At 52.2% G+C, this 18228-nt stretch overlaps 4 protein-coding genes across 4 annotated transcripts; 3 read left to right on the top strand and 1 right to left on the bottom strand.

The window, feature by feature from the left end:
- Positions 1 to 298: 298 nt before the first annotated feature.
- On the top strand, positions 299 to 2467 carry BO85DRAFT_460220 (putative GABA permease; the record flags this gene model as incomplete). Its single annotated transcript, XM_025661705.1, has 8 exons — positions 299 to 377; positions 459 to 604; positions 701 to 772; positions 842 to 989; positions 1046 to 1578; positions 1655 to 1741; positions 1841 to 2225; positions 2322 to 2467. The coding sequence occupies 8 exons, from the start codon at positions 299 to 301 to the stop codon at positions 2465 to 2467; spliced, it is 1596 nt and encodes a 531-aa protein (XP_025514786.1).
- A 576-nt stretch (positions 2468 to 3043) lies between these two features.
- BO85DRAFT_373719 (zinc-dependent alcohol dehydrogenase) lies at positions 3044 to 4209 on the bottom strand (the record flags this gene model as incomplete). Its single annotated transcript, XM_025656092.1, has 3 exons — positions 3044 to 3090; positions 3146 to 3500; positions 3559 to 4209. The coding sequence occupies 3 exons, from the start codon at positions 4207 to 4209 to the stop codon at positions 3044 to 3046; spliced, it is 1053 nt and encodes a 350-aa protein (XP_025514785.1).
- A 4005-nt stretch (positions 4210 to 8214) lies between these two features.
- Positions 8215 to 13847, top strand: ino80 (chromatin-remodeling ATPase INO80). Its single transcript, XM_025658247.1, has 4 exons — positions 8215 to 8928; positions 9007 to 9552; positions 9614 to 13430; positions 13489 to 13847. Exons 1-4 carry the CDS (start codon positions 8407 to 8409, stop codon positions 13695 to 13697), a joined length of 5094 nt encoding a protein of 1697 aa, XP_025514784.1. The 5' UTR covers positions 8215 to 8406; the 3' UTR covers positions 13698 to 13847.
- Positions 13848 to 14722: 875 nt separating this feature from the next.
- On the top strand, positions 14723 to 17152 carry hemA (5-aminolevulinic acid synthase HemA). The gene is made up of 2 exons (XM_025657994.1): positions 14723 to 15228; positions 15299 to 17152. Exons 1-2 carry the CDS (start codon positions 14883 to 14885, stop codon positions 16900 to 16902), a joined length of 1950 nt encoding a protein of 649 aa, XP_025514783.1. The 5' UTR covers positions 14723 to 14882; the 3' UTR covers positions 16903 to 17152.
- Positions 17153 to 18228: the final 1076 nt, after the last annotated feature.

Here is an 18228-nt window from a genome sequence, read left to right as displayed (position 1 = left end):
TGTGGCTACTTACCTATTTGGTTGCGCGACGCCACCGATTTGTTGGGCTTATCGGAGGATGAATGGATTATCAGCACTGTTTCTTTTTTTTTTCTCCCATTCGGCGTAAAAGATGGATGATAGTTAGATACTTGTTATACTCCCGATGGATTGGAGGAGGTCTGGAACCCCGCGCTCTTGGTAGTGGAACTAGTATAAGTTGAGTGTCTGGTGCTTGTGCATCCTTCTGCTGTCATTCACGTTTCTTCTTTCATCACTCTGTTTTGTTATCTGCTGTTCCTTACTCTTTTTTTCCATGATGGCGGAAAAGCTCAAGGAAGCTGCTCGTGTGGCTGATGAAGATGCCCCCGTCGAGCAGGGGGATTCGCAGCTTTTGGGTATGTCATACTATCATCTTTACTTTTATCGAGTTGTTGGTTTTTTCTGGTTGCTTGTTTGTGCTGATCGCATCGGATAAGCTACGCTGGGGTATAAGCAGGAACTGCGTCGTCATTATTCCACCGTCCAGGTCTTCGCTATCGCTTTTAGTATTATGGGATTGTTGCCCTCGATTGCCTCGACACTTTCGTATTCGATTCCTGCTGGTCCTGCGGGCATGGTTTGGGTATGGCTGCATATGCATGCTGGATTTACATACATGGGGAACTCTTGGCTAACTTGAGTTAGGGTAAGGGTTTCGCTGTTGTTTGGTAACCTTTAGGTAGAGATTCTGATGACTCGTGCAGGATGGTTCTCTGCCAGTGTGTTTATCTTCATCGTGGCTTTGGCGATGGTATGTTTGCTGCGCAATATCTCTCATGCTTATCGAATTGCTGAATGCTCAACTACTCCACTGGTATAGGCCGACCTAGCATCCGCCATGCCGACAGCCGGTGGTCTCTACTTCTGGACTCACTACTTCAGCGGCGAGAAGTGGAAAACCCCTCTCAGCTTCGTAGTAGGGTACAGCAATAGTCTCGGACTCATCGGCGGCGTCTGCTCCATCGATTGTACGCGAATCCCCCGAACCCTCCGTATCCTCCCATCGCTGACCCTAGCCGACAAGACGGCTTCGCTACAATGCTCCTCTCCGTCGTATCAATCGCGCGTGATGGAAACTGGACTGCCTCTCGACCCGTCCTATACGGCACCTACGTCGCCTGCGTGGTCGTCCACGGCCTCATCGCCATCTTCTGCGCGCGCATCATGCCCAAAATCCAGTCCGCCTGTATCGTGAGCAACGTCGGCCTCGTCCTGGCCACCGTCCTCGCTCTGCCCATCGGTAAAGCCGTCCGCGGGGGACAGATCAACTCCGGAACATATGTCTTCGGACACTCCGAGAACCTCACAACCTGGCCCCAGGGCTGGACCTTTATGCTATCGTGGATGTCGCCCATCTGGACCATCGGCGCATTCGACTCCTGCGTGCACATGAGCGAGGAAGCAAGCCATGCGGCGCGTGCCGTACCACTAGGTATTATCTGGTCTGCGGGACTCTGCGGACTGTTAGGGTTTGTATCTCTCGCGCTCATCGCTGCCGTGATCAACCCGGATCTCAATGCCGTGCTGAACTCGAGTTTCGGTCAGCCAATGGCGCAGGTACTACTCACCCACCCACCCTTCCATTCCTCCATCTTGTACCTATACCCAAGAATAGCATTAACCAAAGGTACAGATCTACTACGACGCCCTCGGCAAAAGCGGCGCCTTGGGCTTCATGGTCGTCGTAACAATCGTCCAATTCTTCATGGGCCTAAGCTTGGTACACATCCCCCCCCATCCCCTCCTCTTCCCCTAAGCCCAATCAACCACCCATCACATACTTCCTCACAAAAATGAAACTCATACTAAAATAATCCAGGTCGTCGCCGCCTCCCGCCAAAGCTGGGCCTTCTCGCGCGACGGCGCCCTCCCCTTCTCCTCCTTCTTCCGACACGTCAGCGAACGCGTCCGCTACCAACCCGTCCGAATGGTCTGCTTCGTCGTCCTCGTCTCCGTCATCCTAGGTCTCCTCTGTCTTATAGATGAAGCCGCCTCTAGCGCCCTCTTCTCCCTCGCCGTCGCGGGCAATGATCTCGCTTGGATGGTCCCCATCCTGAGTCGTCTTGTCTGGGGTAAGGAGCGGTTTCATCCGGGAGAGTTTTATACGGGGTGGTTTAGTAAACCGATTGCTGTTACTGCTGTCGTTTATTTGGCGTATGTTATTGTCTTGAGTATGTTTCCCACGGGGGGGCCAGGACCGTCGCGTAAGTTTATCTATCTATCTATCCCTTTCCCCCGTCTTGGTTGGGTGGTTGGGTTGGGGAGGTTGAAAGCTAATGATGGTTGGTGTGAGTGTATAGCGCAAGATATGAATTATACGATTGTGATTAATGGGAGTTTGTGGTTGGGCGCGATGGTTTATTATGTGGTTTATGCGAGGAAGGTGTATAGGGGGCCGCAGATGACGGTGGGTGCGGGTGGGGAGTCGAGTGGGGATGAGAAGTGAGGGTTTGATTTTGTGTTGTTTATTATAGTATTGTTTGTTTGGATGGATGTATGGATTATTATGGATGGGGGCTGATGATGGTGGGTGGTATCATAGAGGGATTACTGCTATTTTCAATCGCAAGGAATATAGGGATTATCGTTAGTTTGTATAGAATGATCATGGTGTTCAGTAGATTCAGTTATGTTGTATCCCTGAATGAAGGGCAGGTTAGTGTAGTTTATCTACTATGTAGATATCTAATGTTACTTACTAGGTGGTCTTGGAAGTGGTAATGTGGTGTGACTGGTGATTATGCATGATGCGTGAAGCATGGATGTAAGACAATGTGAGTTTGCAGCAGGGCGTGCCTCGTCTACTTGATATATGTTGTATCACGTGTGGATATGATAGAAGGAATCAATTATTTAGTATCATTTATCATGTTTAACCTGCCATAGAGACATTATCGTAGTCGTAAGCCCATCATAGTAGTCACTTCCAGTACAATGCATGCTCAGGATTAGTTTAACACTCCGTCTGACCAGCAACTCGTGAAGCCATGTCCTAACGCCAGTTCTTTCCGTGTCTACTCGCTTACTGAGGTACTTCAAGGACATACCGACCGGCGATCTGGCCTTGTTCTGTTGTCTTGTTGTTAGTGGGATTAATAAAAATATAAGCAGGTATACAACATACCCATCAGTTCGAAGATGCGCGGCAAATCCTCCAGAGGAGCCGTCTTGAACGGAGCTTTGATGAGTCCGCGAGCAAAGAAGTCTACCGCTTCCACGCCATCCTGTCGGTTGCCAACGTAGCTTCCCTTGATGTTGATCATGCGGACAACGGTGTTGAAGACAGGGGCTCGAAGGAACGCGCCGGCTGGCAGGCCGATAGCGACGACACTGCCCTTGGAGCGAACGTACTCGGTTGCTTGCTGAAAGGGCTTTTCGGCCACAGCGAGGAGGATCACAGCATGAGCACCCAGACCTTCCGGAGTGGCTGCCTTGACGTCCTCAACCACGTCCTTGGACGTCTTAAAGTCGATGTATGCCTGCATTGTGGGTATGTGATTAGCCAAATGTGGTGGTATCGGGAGAATGGGGGCTTACCTCCGATCCGAGTTTCTCGCACATGGCTCTCTTCTCATCGCCACCGTCGATAGAAATGGTACGAAGTCCCATTGCCTTGGCGTACTGCAGAGCCAGCGATCCGAGTCCACCTCCGGCGCCGACAATGGCGACAGTCTGGCCGGGACGGGCTCCAGACTCCTTCAATCCCTTGTAGACGGTGATACCGGCACAGAGGATCGGAGCGACAGCATCAAGGGGAACTTCCTTGGGAAGCTTCGACGCATGACTGGCCTTGGCGACGGCATACTGCTGGAACGTACCATCGACGGTGTAGCCGGATAGCGAAGCGTGAGGACAGAGGGGTTCGTCGGCCTGCTTGCAGAACTCACAAGCCAAGCAGGATCCGTTCAACCATTTGATACCAGCGTGGTCTCCAACTTCAAACTCATTGACGAGTTCACCCGTGGCGACGACCACGCCAGCTCCTTCATGTCCGCCCACGAGAGGAAGCTTCAAATCGAGTGGCCAGTCACCCTTCATGGCGTGCAAGTCGGTGTGGCAAACTCCGGTATACCGGATCTTGACCAAAATCTCGTCCGGGCCAGGCTTTGCAACGGGAATCTCCTTGTAAACAAGGGGTCCACCTTTTTTCTCGACCACTTGGGCCCATTGCTTCTCCGGGATAGTCATGTTTGGCAGACCGGGGAATCGGTTGAGATAAGTAGATGACAAAGATACGATGTGATGTGAAGTTGATGAAAGCAATTGATGTTTATGTGAGACGAATAATCAGGGTCTCCCAGGTCAAGGGGCGAGAAACCTTCGTGGCTTTATGTAGTTGCGTCCTGGTGGTGTTGCCGGGTATGACGGACAGGTGGGGTGATGTCCGCCCATCGCCGGAAGTGAATTGGGGATCGAGTGACGTCGAACCAGGAGGATCCAGTGGCAGGACAGGGATTCATGCCAGGAGACACTGACAAGGAAGTAGTAGTCACCGAGCCTAGAGCTGGCCCTTGGTCTTTCGGCCGGGCGGCCATCCTCGGGCTTACAGCATGCCCCATTCAGTAAGAGACGATATTCACAGAACAGCCCAGTAAAGATGTATGCCCCAAGCCACTATTGGAAAATATCCCGCATCAATGTCTCACTGGGTTTAAGTGGTTGAGTATCCCGATCCATGGCTTGTCGGGATGGCGGGACATGGCAGACGGGATAGACGTCATGGAAACTCAAGCTCTCTCCGCAGTTTCCATTCGCGGGAAATGCGTGGGGGGAAATGAACATCCTGAAACCCCAGATGTATACGAGGAACGCTGGCTATAAAGACCCTCTATTATCAGATCCCCGCTATTAGAACCGCATTAAGTCGGCCCAGCCCCAGCTTGCAGCATCTGGTTCGTGTTGGCAAAGAGGGGTTGATTATTCCGATGGAAGGTTGAGAGCGAGAGAGGCGCGGATGACGCGGACGAACGGCTTCCTTCTCGGGATTTCCCCAGTCTATAGCACTCAATTCTATCAAAAACTGCAGCAATGAAGGCAGGTAGCAGAAGCATGTTTGCGGATAGATCTTCTGCCACGGCAGATTTCACGGCGCATGGTTGGACGGGCGATCCGAGAGCGTTAGGCCGATCATTCTTATCGCTTCGCTGCCTTGGGCCTCGCCCAGGATCGTTGCATCGCATCCCTTTGTCTCACCCCAAATTCAAGAATGTTCCTTAGTGCCTCTGCGTTACCTTGGGGTTAGTTCCTATACCTCAAACTCTTCGTGCTCTGCCGAATCCTGTCCCTGGTTGGTTTCTCCACATATGAACTTCGCATTGCTGCGGCTAGATTGCATGAGATTCGCAGGTCTCAGCCGGTTTCGCGACTTCCCGGTGGTTCAATGGCATCCCCAGTGAGTGGTGGTGGTGGTCAGACATGATAAGAACCCAATATCATGATCAGTGGCAGTATCAGCAGAGAACTGAATCTGCGGAAGCTTCCAGGCAAAAGGGCAGATGGAAGGTTGAAAAAGCCCAGTTGTGGATGGTCTGATCGAGTACCTCCGGGGCACCCACCTGACCACGAGCCCATCTTAACCCTTTTCGGAGGTGTTCTTAGCAATGGGTCTGGTCATGCTGTTTAACTATTACAAAGAGATCTATAGATTCTGTTCAATGATTATCATAGAGCAAACAACCCGATCAGCCGATCCAACATGGATGGTGTGTCAGGACGCCAGGGATTGCTAGGTTAGAACTGATGCTTGGACTAGCACCTCAGTCGCTACTGAGTAAGAGACCGCGAATTTAGAGAAATTAGGTGATTTCTATTTTCTATAGTCTTGAACATGCTATACTTGCAGCTTGGGTAGAAGAACTTGTTGCAACGGGGCCATTATGTACACCCGTTGCAGCGCCGGCTGAGCCCTGATCATTGGCATGGGCATGAGTCGTGCAACTGTTAACAAATACCTCTGATAGGGAGGCTAGAAGCTTTGATTCAGGGATCTATAAGTAGTACAAAGGACTAGTCTTGTAAAGTTTATAGGATTTGAAACCAATGCCAGGCGAATATTTAGCTACAAAGTCGCACCCATGACCCTTCTACATAAGTAGTTTTGGTACAATATAGACATCCCTTGGCGGAGAGACGAGTCAACTCCCCTTCACAATTGAGCACCTATTTAACTGATTATTGGTGCAACTCCAGTTCGGACAAGCGTTGCGTTAGTATGTAACCATCAGCCGCAGTCCAACCCGAGAACGTCTACTCTTGGGGTTGTCATTGGATATCATTGTGCGTGGCACTAGACTTTGGTGGCGGTAGCTCCGGCAAGATACATGGGGGTAGCTCCTCATTACCCCCGGGATTAGGTAATTGCCACGCTCCATGTTCAACCGCCCACTTGAAGCTATCGGCATTCTAGAGAAATTAGAAACACGGAGGTAAGAGAGATAGCTATTGAACTTCAATGTTCTGACAGAAATGCTGAGATGGTCAAGATTGCGGTCTCCAAGCGTGCTTGTTAGTAATTGATGATGTAGTCTTGAACCGAAGTCGCGAGATGCCGGGAACACAATAATATGGATGGATCCTGGACATGGCAAGACGCCGGCGTAGTTACTCGACTTATCTACGGCTGTAGGGTCTACCTAGTCCATGTATGCCGGACAATGTAAGCCGATGCAGGCGCTTCAAATCGTGTCAAAATCCCCTGGAGGGGCAGCAGCACACGCGACTATCCACCCCCCTCATGATCAGGTGTACGATGAAGTGTCCTGTTTTGTGAGATTTGGGAGAGCGTGATGGATGATGGGAGAACCGGGGGACAGAGTTGGCGGTAATCTCCATAAAAACCCGAGGAGTCCGTCAGTCACAGTCAGTCGCTCTCTCCGTTCCCGATCGAAAGGCGATGATGTCTGGAGACGGTCATTACCTGTATCGAACTAAACAGTTCGGTCATGGAACGGAGCCTCCCCGGTCCAGATGCAGGAGCGATCGATGGAGATAGAGGTAGTGTTATACTTTTTTTCTCTGAGAAATAAGTTGATGAAGAAAAGTATGAAATAGCCGTTGTATAGATGATTGTCTGCCTTGTATAAATTAACACCAAATTCGGGCAAATTCCATGTTTTAGACAGGAGAAGGCTAGGAGAAGGCTGGAAGAAGGCATCCAGCTGCTGCGAACTCCAGCTGTGGTGATCTGGGCAACGGCTAGTGGTCAGTAACACTTAGTCACGGTAATACCAATACATACAGACAGGTGCGGGATTGGATGGGGAAAGCAGAAAGAAACGAAAGAAGGAACGAGACAAGATGAGGGAAAATGAGGGAGAAACTTGGCCCAAAGGGGGGAAAAGGGAAGCAGCAGCGCAATAAAAATCAAAAATACTGGAACCATCGCCATCATCCTCTTCATCATCCATCCATCCATCCCAATCCCAATCCCTAGTGAGATTAATCTTCATCTCGAACTTCCATCTTTCTCATCATCATCTATGTATTCTGCCATCTCCTCCCCGGAGCACGACCCCATTCACCACCACCACGTCTAGCTAAGGAAGGAAAGGTATCTCAAACTGAGGTACGATACACTACACTACACCACACTACACTACAACACCAGACCTGAATTGAACTGAGATCATCACCCTCCACTCTTCTTTCCCCTTACCTGCTGCTCACCTCCTCCATCTTTCACATTTACATCCACATCCACATCCACCTCACACCCTCCCCCATTTCAATCTCGATCCCAATCCCAATTCTCCATCAATTCATCTTGAGAGTCCCCGTTGCGAACATTACTGGGGTTTCTCAAGTAGTGTTCTCAGCCGGCCCAGGACCATTCCCCGATCGGGTAGCCCATTCACGGCTTGGCTGGGCCTGTGTTTCTTGTCGCATCCTGTCCGGAACGGTTGACCCGTGGAGGGTTTGTTGGCTCGCTCACCACAAGCACTTTGGAGCCCTCCGAAGATTCCTGTCAATCCGGTGAGGCGATCCTCCCTTTTCCACCTCATCCTTCCCTGTCTTTTTCTTCCATCTTCCCCCCATCATCTCCTGCCTTCATATCATCGCCATCCTTTCTCCCAATAACCTCCAGCCTTCCTTCTCCACTTCTCCCCATTTAGGCCTCTCAGAATTAATTCCTTCCGCAGATAGCTGGGACCAGCTGCGGCAACCAACCCGACGCGTGATCGCCCCCCATCGAGATCTTCCTGAGATAAATCCTCTCGAAACCCCCTTCGCGCATGGCCTGCCCTCGTTCTTCATAACGGTCCTTGTTCGCCCCGAACACGTTTTCTCCCCTTCCTCCTCCAACCACCCCCCATCGCCTTCGCGGTCCCTGTTGCTGGCACCATCTTCTAACACTCGCCGCCGCGTTCCCCGGCACACGCGGCCACCATGACGGGGGCTCCGCCTTATAATCCTCAATCTCCCACGCAGCAGTCTCGCTATCCGGTTTATTCCCCCCCGACTAAAAGCCGCCCTTACTACGCCAACAATGAGCAATACCAGCAACATCCACCCCAGACGCCTCCTGCCTTCTCGTCCAGGAGCCCTCACTTTTCCCATGCGCCTTCCCCGTTGCCAGGCACTCTGCCGCCATTGAACGGCGCCGCGCCGCCGTCATCTCATCCCTCGGAACCGCCGTCGCAATACCAGGCACATTCTTCGGCTGGAAACCCACAGTTTGCTCTTCCGCGGCCCTATCCTGGCTCCGTCTTGTCAGGCAACGGCGCATCTCCCTACGGTCACTCAACACCGTCCCACGCCCATCCCGCTGGTCGGCCCGATAGTCATCCCCAAACCTCACCCAAGAAGGAGACAGATTCCCAGTTTTCCATGGGCACTCACGGTGTTATGGGTTATCCATCCTCCTCTGTGGTGCGCGAGCCACGAGCGTCTTCACCCCCCAAGGACGTGGTATGTTTTATCCCCTTGTTAGTCATGGCCACATTTCCCTACACATTGACTGACGCTGTGATGCTCTGCTACGTCTAGAAACCGACGAGGGCAGCAGATCCCATGTCTTTTGCCAGCATTCTCTCCGGACCGACTGAGGAGCGCGCTCCTCCCCCGAGACAATCTTCTGCCGAGGCTACCCCAACTCCCCTAGCGCCCGCAGCAACAGCCCAACCCAGTCTCAGTCCTCCGCCCGTAGCTTCGGCTGCTCCTTCACAAAAGTCCAAAGACCGGGCACCGCCTCTCACCGCCTCTCTACCGAGACTGGAGAAGAAGCCCACCACGGAGAAACGCCGTCGCAATCCACCGGAATCTGAGCAAAAGACAGCCGACTCACGGGCCTCCAACGTGGCCAACGGCGTCTCTGAGTCTTCAAAAACGCTCGCTCAGCCTCGTGGTGCCGGATCTCGGCCAGTGATGTCTGAACGGGAGACAGAAGCCCTCAACAAGGCGTTGGCTGATATGGCCGAAGCGGACAAGAGCGATGTGGAAGCCCCTGGTTACGACCGGTTCCGGGAGGAATATCGCGCCAAGGGCAAGAAACGTGCCTTTGCTACTGAACAGGCCGAGATCCTGAGACGCAAGGTAACGCAATGACTTCTATCATATGGAAAATCTTCTGGATTTATACTGACACGGCTTCTAGCGCCGCCGAAATGACTTCCTTGTCAAACTCAGCAAGTCCCTCGAGAAACAAGCGACTGCCGGCATGGACCGATTCCGATATGCAAACGAGGCATCCGTCGTTGCTGAAGTCCAGGCGAAAGAAATTCAGGATGAAAAGGAGCGCAAGAAGGACATGCAACGCAAGCGGCGTCGTGAGAACACGGTGCGCATGGAGATGCAAAAGAAGAAGGAAGCAGAGGCCAAGGCGCACGAAGCTCAGGACTCTGCGGAGAAGGCCAAGTTCCTTCGTGAAGCTGAACGGGCGCAAAGGAAGATCAAGACCACCAAGAGAGCTCTCGAGGGGATTACTGCCCCAGAGGAGATCAGCGAGGTCACTCCATTGGCCCCCAATCTCGAAGGCGGCACTACCAGCTCCTTCCACATTGGCCGGGGCTCGCCGTCGAGACGCAAGTCCGGTCGCGGTGGACCGGTCACCCGGCCAAAGAAGTCGAAAGAGCAAAAGCAGGCCGAAAAGGACGCTGCAGAGGCTGCTTATGCCGCTATGGAGAATGACGAACCTCTGCCTATCGCACCTAAGGAGGACCCCCGAAAGGAGTCTCTCAAGAAGGAGGTTAAAGGTGGCCGCTCCAAGGAGCCCACACCAACGCCCTTGTCCGCCTACGAGACTAAAGGCTATAACCAGATTTATGAGCAGATCTGGCGTGACATTGCTCGGAAAGACATTCCCAAGGTCTACCGCATCAAGGCCTTGTCCCTCAGCACGCGTCAGGAGAATCTACGGAAGACAGCTCAGCTGGCTAGCAAGCAGTCCCGCAAGTGGCAGGAACGCACAAACAAGAGTATGAAGGATACTCAAGCCCGCGCCAAGCGCACCATGCGTGAGATGATGTCCTTTTGGAAGCGTAACGAACGAGAGGAGCGTGATCTTCGCCGTCTTGCGGAGAAGCAAGAGATTGAGTCTGCTAAGAAGGCGGAAGCTGAACGCGAAGCCAACCGTCAAAGGCGCAAGCTTAACTTCCTCATCTCCCAAACAGAACTGTATTCTCACTTCATTGGCCGAAAAATCAAGGGCGCAGAAGATGCTGCCGGGGACACAGCCGTGGAAACGACGGGTGAGACCGTCCAGCCCGGCAAGGGTCAGGGTCATACTATCGACATGCCCTCCAGTGTTGCTGATGCAGGCACTAAAGTTACGAACTTTGAGGATCTTGACTTTGATGCCGAAGACGAGACCGCCTTGCGGCAGGCCGCCATGGCTAACGCCCAGAATGCTGTTCAGGAAGCGCAGGATCGAGCACGCGCCTTCAACTCTAATCAGGACCAGATGGATGCCTTGGATGAGGGCGAACTAAACTTCCAAAACCCTACAAGTTTGGGAGATATCGAGATCTCGCAGCCCAACATGCTTACCGCTAAGCTCAAGGAGTACCAACTGAAGGGTCTGAACTGGCTGGTCAACTTGTACGAGCAAGGCATCAACGGTATCCTAGCCGACGAGATGGGTCTGGGAAAGACCATCCAATCCATCTCCGTCATGGCTTATCTCGCCGAGGTACACAACATCTGGGGTCCGTTTTTGGTTATTGCGCCCGCTTCAACCCTACACAACTGGCAGCAGGAAATCACCAAGTTTGTGCCGGATATCAAGGTGCTTCCCTACTGGGGTTCTGCCAAGGATCGTAAGATTCTCCGCAAGTTCTGGGACCGCAAGCATATCACCTACACCAAGGAATCGGAGTTCCACGTGCTGGTGACGTCGTATCAGCTCGTCGTGCTTGATGCTCAGTACTTCCAGAAGGTGAAATGGCAGTACATGATTCTGGACGAAGCTCAGGCCATCAAGTCCTCGCAGAGTTCACGATGGAAGAACTTGCTTGGATTCCACTGCCGTAACCGTCTCCTTCTTACCGGTACACCGATTCAGAACAATATGCAGGAGCTGTGGGCCCTTCTTCACTTTATCATGCCGACATTGTTTGATTCTCATGACGAGTTCAGCGAATGGTTCTCTAAGGATATTGAATCTCATGCTCAGAGTAACACGAAACTCAACGAGGATCAGCTGAGGCGTCTACACATGATCTTGAAACCTTTCATGCTGCGTCGTGTGAAGAAGCACGTCCAGCAGGAGCTTGGAGATAAGGTCGAAAAGGACATTTTCTGTGATCTTACCTATCGCCAGCGGGCCTATTATACCAATCTACGGAACCGCGTCAGCATCATGGATCTTATCGAAAAGGCTGCCGTCGGCGACGAGGCCGATAGTACGACCCTGATGAATTTGGTCATGCAGTTCCGTAAGGTCTGTAACCACCCTGACCTGTTCGAGCGTGCCGAAACAAAGTCTCCCTTCTCTACCGCCTACTTTGCCGAGACGGCGTCGTTTGTTCGGGAAGGCAGCAACGTCGATGTCAGGTACTCAACCCGCAATCTGATTGAATACCCCATGCCACGCCTTCTTTGCGGTGCAGGCGGCCGTGTCGACATTGCGGGCGCTGAGAATCCTCACGCCGGGTTCCGCGGACGATACCTGAACCACTTGATGAATATCTTCACCCCGGAGAATATGAAGCAAAGCATTCAGGACGACGGAGCGTTCTCTTTCCTGCGTTTTGTCGATACATCACTTGGTGAAGCGTACGAGCAATCGCACCTCGGAGTCTTCGAGCGAGCAGTCCGCCGCCGGGGTCAGGTTAACAGGTTATCCCGGCTTAACGTTGCCTATGATGACGACAAGGAGCTGGCAGAGTCCGCCCTTCCGCATACACTGTTCAACATCGTCGATCGCAATGATAAGCACGCCGTCAATGAAGTTGCCGCAGAGGGAATAATGCGGGACTTGATGACCGTCTCGCAATCTACGTACGAGCGGGAAGGCCTTAACGTCATTGAACCCTGCGTCAGTCCCGCCGCATCGGCACCTCCGATCTCTGTGGTTTCCTCGAGCCATGTCCCCTCGATCGAGGCAAAGGACACTCTCTTTAATGTCACCGTTCGACACGCACTGTATAGCCCGCCTTCAAGACAGGTCGATGAACAGATTATCGAAAAGAAGGTGGACCCAACCCCGTACTCGCTTGCCCCCATGCTTCCGGCGCCGATTTCCGTCAAGGGCCGTTACACGCACATTGAAGTGCCATCCATGCGCCGGTTTGTCACCGATTCTGGTAAATTGGCTAAGCTGGATGAATTGCTTCGAGAGCTCAAGGCAGGCGGTCACCGTGTACTGCTGTACTTCCAAATGACCCGCATGATCGACCTGATGGAGGAGTACTTGACTTACCGCAATTACAAGTACTGCCGCTTGGATGGAAGCACCAAATTGGAGGATCGCCGCGACACCGTGGCTGACTTCCAACAACGCCCTGAAATTTTCGTCTTCCTGCTGTCCACTCGTGCTGGTGGTCTGGGTATCAACTTGACTGCGGCCGATACCGTCATCTTTTACGATTCGGATTGGAACCCGACTATTGACTCTCAGGCCATGGACCGTGCCCACCGTCTTGGTCAGACACGGCAGGTTACGGTGTATCGACTGATTACCCGGGGTACCATCGAAGAGCGGATTCGTAAGCGTGCCCTGCAGAAGGAAGAGGTCCAGCGGGTTGTCATCACAGGTGGTGCGGCTGGAGGAGTTGACTTCAACACGCGCAACCGGGAAAGCCGCACGAAAGACATTGCCATGTGGCTGGCCGACGATGAGCAAGCCGAGCTTATTGAGCAGAAGGAGAAGGAGGCTCTGGACCGCGGCGAAGTGTTCGGTGCGGGCAAAGGCGGAAAGAAGGCAGCTCAGAAGAGAAAGAAGGACATTACGCTGGATGATATGTACCACGAAGGTATGCCTATCCCTACGCACTTTACGTATAGCTCTGAGATGAATTCTAACTTTCCTAGGCGAGGGTAACTTTGACGATGCCAGTGCCAAACCATCCGGGGCAGCAACCCCTGTGTCGACCGCAGAGAACGTGGGCACGCCCTCGTCCACCCCAGCACCCAAGCGTGGACGTGGACGCGGATCGGGCAAGGGAACGTCCAAGCGCGCCAAGACAACTAAGGAGCGACTGCGTCTTATTGACGGCGATGGAGGCCTGGGTCCCAGCTGATCCGATCAGACATTCGCACTTTCATTCTCTCGTTTTACCCATACGATTTGACGGAATGGCGGCGTTTGGATATCATTCCCTCTTATCTTTCCTGTTTATGCCCAAGTTTCTAAAGGTTCTTCCATCCTTACCATTTTCCTTTTATTTATTTTGCGATTCGAACACCTTTTCTTCATTTCACTTCTTTCCTCGGCTTCGGGCTATGTTATCCGAGGTCATGTATTAACAAGGAGCATTTTGATACACGAGACATTAGGTTAGGGCGGCAGTGTGGTGATGAGCAGACTATTGCGGTAATGTATGAGACGGATGGACATGAGCTTAGTCATTATGAGGCATCCAAAAAGCAGCGGCGAGGAGGGAAACAGACGACGGATAGACGGATGGATGTGGTATGTTTGTATTGTTCTACATGTGATTGGATTTGGAACTAGGACACATTTTCACTTCATCTTATTTCTGCAAGTTCCTTCTTTCGCTCGGGGTTTGATTATTGATGGCATGTGGTTCTGGGCCTTGAGGGGATGAGTAATCCCGGTGACTGCAGTAGTAGATCGGTCTTCTCCGCACTTTTTGCCCCCGTGCGCTGTAACGATCGTCCCCAAGACGTATTATGTAGTAGTATTCCCTGTACAGAGTACATTGCCCGATTCATCGGATGGCATACGCCAACGAGCATCTCCGCATCCTAACATGCAGTAAATAATGCAGAAGACAATGCAGTAAGAGACAGATGTATACTTCAAGGAGTAACACACCGATTACCTGTCCGATCCCAGGGTTTCACCAACTTCCCTGCCGAGCAAAGACCGGGTGGCCTGATGTGCGCCGTGAGTGGCCCGTTCGTCTTACTCAGCAAGCTGTCTCCCATGCCGGCCTGCCGAGCAGCCAATCAGCGGCGTCTCGATCGTCAGCCTCGGCGAGTCATACCTAAAATTACATTCATTACCGGTCATGGAATCCCGTAATCGGGAGGCCAGTAATTTTTCCCCTCCCAAATCTTGAAAGTTCCAGATATCCTGTCTTATTCTTCTTCCTTTTCCCCTTCTTCTCCTCTTCACTACCCACTTCTTCTTCTCCCCATTCCTCCACATCCACTGCTCCCTGATCGTCAATTAGGGGCTATCTCATCCCTTCGGCTTGCACTCTCCATCTCGAATTGTCTGCCCGCTCATTCGAGTCTCCATGGAGTCGCTTCTCCAGCAGTCCCGGGCCATGTGCCCGTTCCTCAAGCGCACCTCCCCGACCACTTTGCGCTCACTGTCTACCGCGACCCGCCCCAGCATCAGCCCTGGCGGAGGCACCATGTCCAATCTCCAGGTCCTGGCTCGTCGCTGCCCCGTGATGAGCAAGGCACTGGCGGTGCAGAGTGCTCGCCTGGCTCACACCAAGCGGTTCACCTCTTATACTGCCGGTGTGGCGGGCCTGAACCCCAAGCAGTTCCGGCCCACTGTCGGCAAGAGAGCGTTGCATTCGACCGCTGGCAATGGCGCTGATGTGACCCCGAATGTCTACAAGGAGTCACAGAGAGGTTAGTATTTTTCCATTATTCCTTCCCTACAGCCTCAACACCAACATATATGCTAACGGCATTGTCTTAGCTCACCCCGGTCTTTCCGGCGTCACCAAGCAGCAGTTCGAACCGTCCGCCGCTACCGTGCCCGGCCCTCGTCCCCATGCCCCCAACGCCACGCCCTTCAACTACAATGCCTTCTATCAGGGCGAGCTTGAGAAGAAACACAAGGACAAATCGTACCGCTACTTCAACAACATCAATCGCCTGGCCAAGGAGTTCCCCCGTGCCCACACCGCTTCTCCTGAAGAGAGGGTGACCGTGTGGTGCTCCAACGATTACCTCGGTATGGGTCGTAACCCCGAGGTGCTGAAATCTATGCACCAGACCCTGGACAACTATGGAGCTGGTGCCGGAGGTACTCGCAACATCTCCGGTCACAACCAGCATGCCGTCGCTCTCGAAGGCACTTTGGCCAAGCTTCACAACAAAGAGGCTGCGCTGGTCTTCAGCTCCTGCTTTGTGGCCAACGATGCGACTCTGGCGACTCTGGGCAGTAAGATGCCCGACTGTGTCATTTTGTCCGACAGCCTCAACCACGCCTCCATGATCCAGGGTATCCGTCACTCTGGAGCCAAGAAGATGGTTTTCAAGCACAACGACCTGGTCGATCTGGAAACCAAACTTGCATCTCTTCCTTTGAACGTCCCCAAGATTATCGCTTTCGAATCCGTCTACAGTATGTGCGGTTCCATTGCCCCGATCGAACAGATCTGTGATCTGGCCGACAAGTACGGTGCCATCACCTTCCTTGACGAAGTTCATGCCGTGGGTATGTACGGACCTCACGGTGCGGGTGTGGCTGAGCACCTCGACTACGACATCTACGCTTCTCAGGATACGGCCAACCCTCGTGATACCAAGGGAACCGTCATGGACCGTATCGACATCATCACCGGTACCCTCGGCAAGGCGTATGGTTGCGTTGGTGGCTACATTGCCGGATCAGCGGCCATGGTGGACACCATCCGCTCTCTCGCCCCCGGCTTCATCTTCACAACCTCTCTGCCCCCGGCTACCATGGCTGGAGCGGACACCGCCATTAAATACCAGGCGCAGCACCAGCGCGACCGCGTCCTGCAGCAGTTGCACACCCGCGCCGTCAAGGAATCACTCAAGGAGCTGGACATCCCGGTGATTCCCAACCCATCCCACATCATCCCTCTCCTCGTTGGTGATGCCGAGGTGGCCAAGCAGGCCTCGGACAAGCTGCTCGAGGAGCACGGCATCTACGTGCAGGCCATCAACTACCCCACCGTGCCTCGCGGCGAGGAGCGTCTCCGCATCACCCCCACCCCCGGCCACGTCAAGGAGCACCGGGACCATCTGGTGCAGGCTCTGCAGACCGTCTGGAACGACCTGGGCATCAAGCGCGCCAGTGACTGGGAGGCCCAGGGTGGCTTCGTCGGCGTGGGCGTCGAGGGTGCGGAGGCCGCCAACCAGCCCATCTGGGAAGACGCGCAGCTGGGCCTGCAGCCTAGTGAGACCGTCGAAGCTGCCGTGACGCGGGAGTTCCAGACTGCCGCTGCCGAGGCGCTGTCCCAGGCCGCTTCCCGCATGCAGACCGCCACTCCGGTGCGCCCTGCCGCTGCCACCGCTGCCTCGATCCCCGTGGGAGTGGCTGCCGCTTAAGCCTATCCGGTTTAGGCTATTAAGGTGGTGGTCTGGATGTTACCACATCCAGCACAGTTGATCGTTATTACTACTATTCTCCCTCTGCTGGCGGATTAAACCCCAGCATGATCATATGACCAGACTCTGGACATTTGCCTACTATAATATGAAATATGAAGGTGGATAAAGACACATGGAACCGGCCTGTCGTTACCGATGATTTTGGGTTCTAGATCGAATGATCATGTCTATTCCTCATTACGCTGCAATAATCTTCCTAGTATATCGTAGTGTAGTATGTATTATGCCTTCTCCCATTGTAGACAACTATACCGAAGGTGAAGTGAAAGAGCTTGTTCCATGTCAGAGCCGTCACTGTACCTACTATTTACTAACCAGCACGGCCCTCGATATCATACTGTCTTCCTGTAAACAATGTAACTTCCAAGACTTGGCCAGCTTCAATGGTAGTATAGAGCTTCCTGTAAAAGCCTTACTGATGGCCAATATTATAAGAAAATATGCATATCTTTGGTTTTGGTTTACTCATTAAGGACTATTATTTATTGCTGCATACAGTCTCCCCATACAAATAGTATATACCTTGTGGTGGAATTTGGCCAGCTTGAAGAATGATCATATCATAATGGAGTTCCTGTAAAAGCCCTCCCTACAACTGACCGACCAGCTTCATGGGAAGATGGAGATTCGAATGAAGCTACCCCCAAATGACTTAATATGGGTTGGCGTTCATGTCATCATCATCATCCATACTCGATGATATCATATCCACTTCAGCAGACGTATAGTATACGTACCACATGACTTGTTTATTAACAGGTTTTTTACTTGAATATTACTGAATAGTTGATATTTAGTGAAGGAGAGGTTGGGTTATTGGGTAGATGACCTTTTAATAGTAGTATCATTGGTTTTATTATTAATTACTACTACTACTACTACTACTACTACTACTACTACTACTACTACTTATTACTAGTTGTAGTAGTATGTCATGGATTAATTAGTAGAAGTGGGTATGTGAGTATTGTATGAAGGGAAAAGAAAGAAAGAAAGAACTTAATGAGAAGTGCCTGCCTGGGTTTTGGACACATAATGGTGGTGAATATTGAGTAACTTCGTAGTGTAGATGATGTGACGTATTTACGCATACTTATGAATACAGTCAGAAGTTAACATAGACCTCGCTGGTAGTATGGCGTTTACTAGAATGTAATTGTTTCAATTGGGTTGTCCTGAATCTTTTGCTAAGTATATTCACTTAGTGATTGAGAAATGAAGGGTGATAGATATCATGTCTTGTACTCAGCTTTTTATATACCT

Source organism: Aspergillus piperis, assembly GCF_003184755.1.
Source record: "Aspergillus piperis CBS 112811 unplaced genomic scaffold BO85scaffold_11, whole genome shotgun sequence".
Taxonomy (NCBI): Eukaryota; Fungi; Ascomycota; class Eurotiomycetes; order Eurotiales; family Aspergillaceae; genus Aspergillus; species Aspergillus piperis.
Note: the sequence above shows the minus strand (reverse complement) of the source record. Positions and strands in the feature narration are given on the sequence as shown.

What these genes read in the sequence shown, in the direction of transcription:
- hemA (XM_025657994.1), top strand. Translation starts at nt 14,883, where the DNA reads ATGGAGTCGCTTCTCCAGCAGTCCCGGGCCATGTGCCCGTTCCTCAAG. An exon ending in CTACAAGGAGTCACAGAGAG is followed by an intron (nt 15,229 to 15,298) that starts GTTAGTATTTTT and finishes GCATTGTCTTAG; the next exon opens with CTCACCCCGGTCTTTCCGGC.
- ino80 (XM_025658247.1), top strand. Translation starts at nt 8,407, where the DNA reads ATGACGGGGGCTCCGCCTTATAATCCTCAATCTCCCACGCAGCAGTCT. An exon ending in CCGAGATCCTGAGACGCAAG is followed by an intron (nt 9,553 to 9,613) that starts GTAACGCAATGA and finishes CACGGCTTCTAG; the next exon opens with CGCCGCCGAAATGACTTCCT. An exon ending in GGATGATATGTACCACGAAG is followed by an intron (nt 13,431 to 13,488) that starts GTATGCCTATCC and finishes TAACTTTCCTAG; the next exon opens with GCGAGGGTAACTTTGACGAT.